At 44.1% G+C, this 2,008-nt stretch overlaps 1 protein-coding gene across 1 annotated transcript in view; it reads left to right on the top strand.

Annotated features, from left to right (window-relative positions):
• The window catches only part of T265_00904 (hypothetical protein), a gene marked incomplete at both ends in the record, with an annotated part of 8,705 nt that overhangs the window by 4,960 nt on the left and 1,737 nt on the right, over positions 1-2,008 (top strand). The window contains one exon of the mRNA XM_009164799.1: positions 1,399-1,576. Within this exon, the coding sequence (XP_009163063.1) occupies positions 1,399-1,576 (178 nt within the window). The remainder of the gene's footprint in view (positions 1-1,398; positions 1,577-2,008) is intronic.

Raw genomic sequence — 2,008 nt, 5'->3', positions numbered from 1 at the left:
GCCCGAAACCCAAAAGAATTTGACTACCAATGGCACGGCGTGTAGGTACCATCACGTGAACGACGTTCCAAATTAGCATCTCTGGTCTGAACCTCTGGCTCGCCGTCGTGGTGAACCGAGAAGAAATGAACAGAAGCGTGTGGCACTGTTTTCGAGACGTGAATTTTGCAAGTAATCAAAGAAAACCCATGAGTGTCGATAATAGAAAATGATTGACAATCCTTGAATGCAGTAAACTCTGGGTTTGTAAGATAGCAGAGTTGATGGGATGATGGAAAACAATGTATCATCCACCAACCGATGAGTAGTGACGTTTTGTCAAGTAGATTCAAGAAGGGTGAGAAACAAAAGGCCTATCATGAACCTGATGGATTAAAAATCGTTCGGCTACAGCACCCTTCCAGTGACTAGCTGCCATGCTACCCACAGGAAGCACAAGGGCTAGAATACTGCCTGGTTGCTCAAGTCTAGACAGGGGAAAACTTGTCTAAACCTGATAAGTCTGCAGTCGGTAACCTGGACTAGCTGAAATGGTGTAAAACTGTTATGGAACTGCATGATGTTGTGAAAAAAATACTGTAGATTATGACCGGAAGGACATTTGATAGATGGGAAAGGGTGGTAGACAATTGGGTTTTGTTTTTTTCAACTCCATTTCTAAAGCCTGAGGAATATGTAAGCAACGGCAAATGGAGAGGTAACCGTGGGTCGTACTAGCAATCTAGACATTTCGTTAAACCAGTTTTTTAACGAACGCGTTACGGCGAGTTTTGGCTACAGCGCGGGTTTCTCGAACAAGTTAGAGCAAGCTTTATACTTGTCAACCGAGAAAATTGATTCCGTAGAGACAAAACCTTTTGTCTTCTGGCGAATTCGGGTCAGCCTGTCAATCTTGATGGCTGGGCGGTTCTCTTAGCTAGGTGGTGTTGTTACCGCCTTTTTACTTGTAATGTGGCCATGCGGAATATTGTTTTTTTTTTTACATTTTTGTGATACTAAGGTTCTTTTTCCTTAGTTGGTTAGAATCCAAGACGGATTTGCAGGTTGACCTGCCAAATAGTTGTCTCGTTTGTGATGGAATTCGGTGGTAGGTGAAAACCGCTAGCATTAGACCAATCCTTGGATGAGATGATACGCAGAGCCACCAGGCCACCTAGACATGAAGACACAGTGATGAGCCATAACGTTAGTTCATTCATATCGAGGGACAAGAATGGTCTTGCAATGTCTTCTGGTTGCATCCAGGGCTAGTTTCTTTGGGACACACAGTAGCATGAGCAGATTCGAATCATATGTAGATAACTTGTTGAGGTTTACTATGCGGTCTGGAGTGAGCGGATTTTTGGCCAGGTAGGTAGGCCTATGCACCGGTCAGCTGCTTTCACCCACGTGTTTCAGGTTACACTTCTAGTATGAACGCTATGGAAGCACCAGGGGACAGTGATTCTCCGAAGGCAGATGATCGCGACCATTTCTGTGGATGGAAAACAGAAGGAAAGCTCATGAGCCGAAGCCCAATAAGCAAGGGTGTACGTCACCAATATTTACATATAGACCAATCAAACCGACAGACACCGTATACTACACACTCAATATCATGGGGCTTTTCCAGTGGCTCACTGGTTTTTGAGCATTGCGCTCGTCGTTCCAGTCACCTCTGCAAGACTATACAGACAAATGTTTTGCAGGCCACTCTATTAATTACTACTGCTCTCAACCGTTGTAGTCATGTCCAAGCCACTTAAGTTGTTTATGCATCAGGAAACACTCAGTGCCTTTCAGGATTTCGCGATTGATTTTACGCAAGCATAACACCACCACCCCTTTGCCCGTTAAATACACGTTACCAGTTATTTTTGTTTTGTTCATTTTCACCCCACTCCAATCTGAACGGTAATCATCCTGTTCTGACGTAATGGCCCTGGTGAGTCCCTACCAAATGGGAAAAGCACTGGACTCGAGTTTCGCTCTTAATAGTGCTGACCATGTTTGTGATATATATATATAT

The sequence above is a fragment of the Opisthorchis viverrini genome (genome assembly GCF_000715545.1).
Source record: "Opisthorchis viverrini unplaced genomic scaffold opera_v5_9, whole genome shotgun sequence".
NCBI classification, from domain to species: domain Eukaryota; kingdom Metazoa; phylum Platyhelminthes; class Trematoda; order Opisthorchiida; family Opisthorchiidae; genus Opisthorchis; species Opisthorchis viverrini.
The sequence above is the reverse complement of the archived record's forward strand: the minus strand, read 5'-3'. Positions and strand labels throughout refer to the sequence as shown.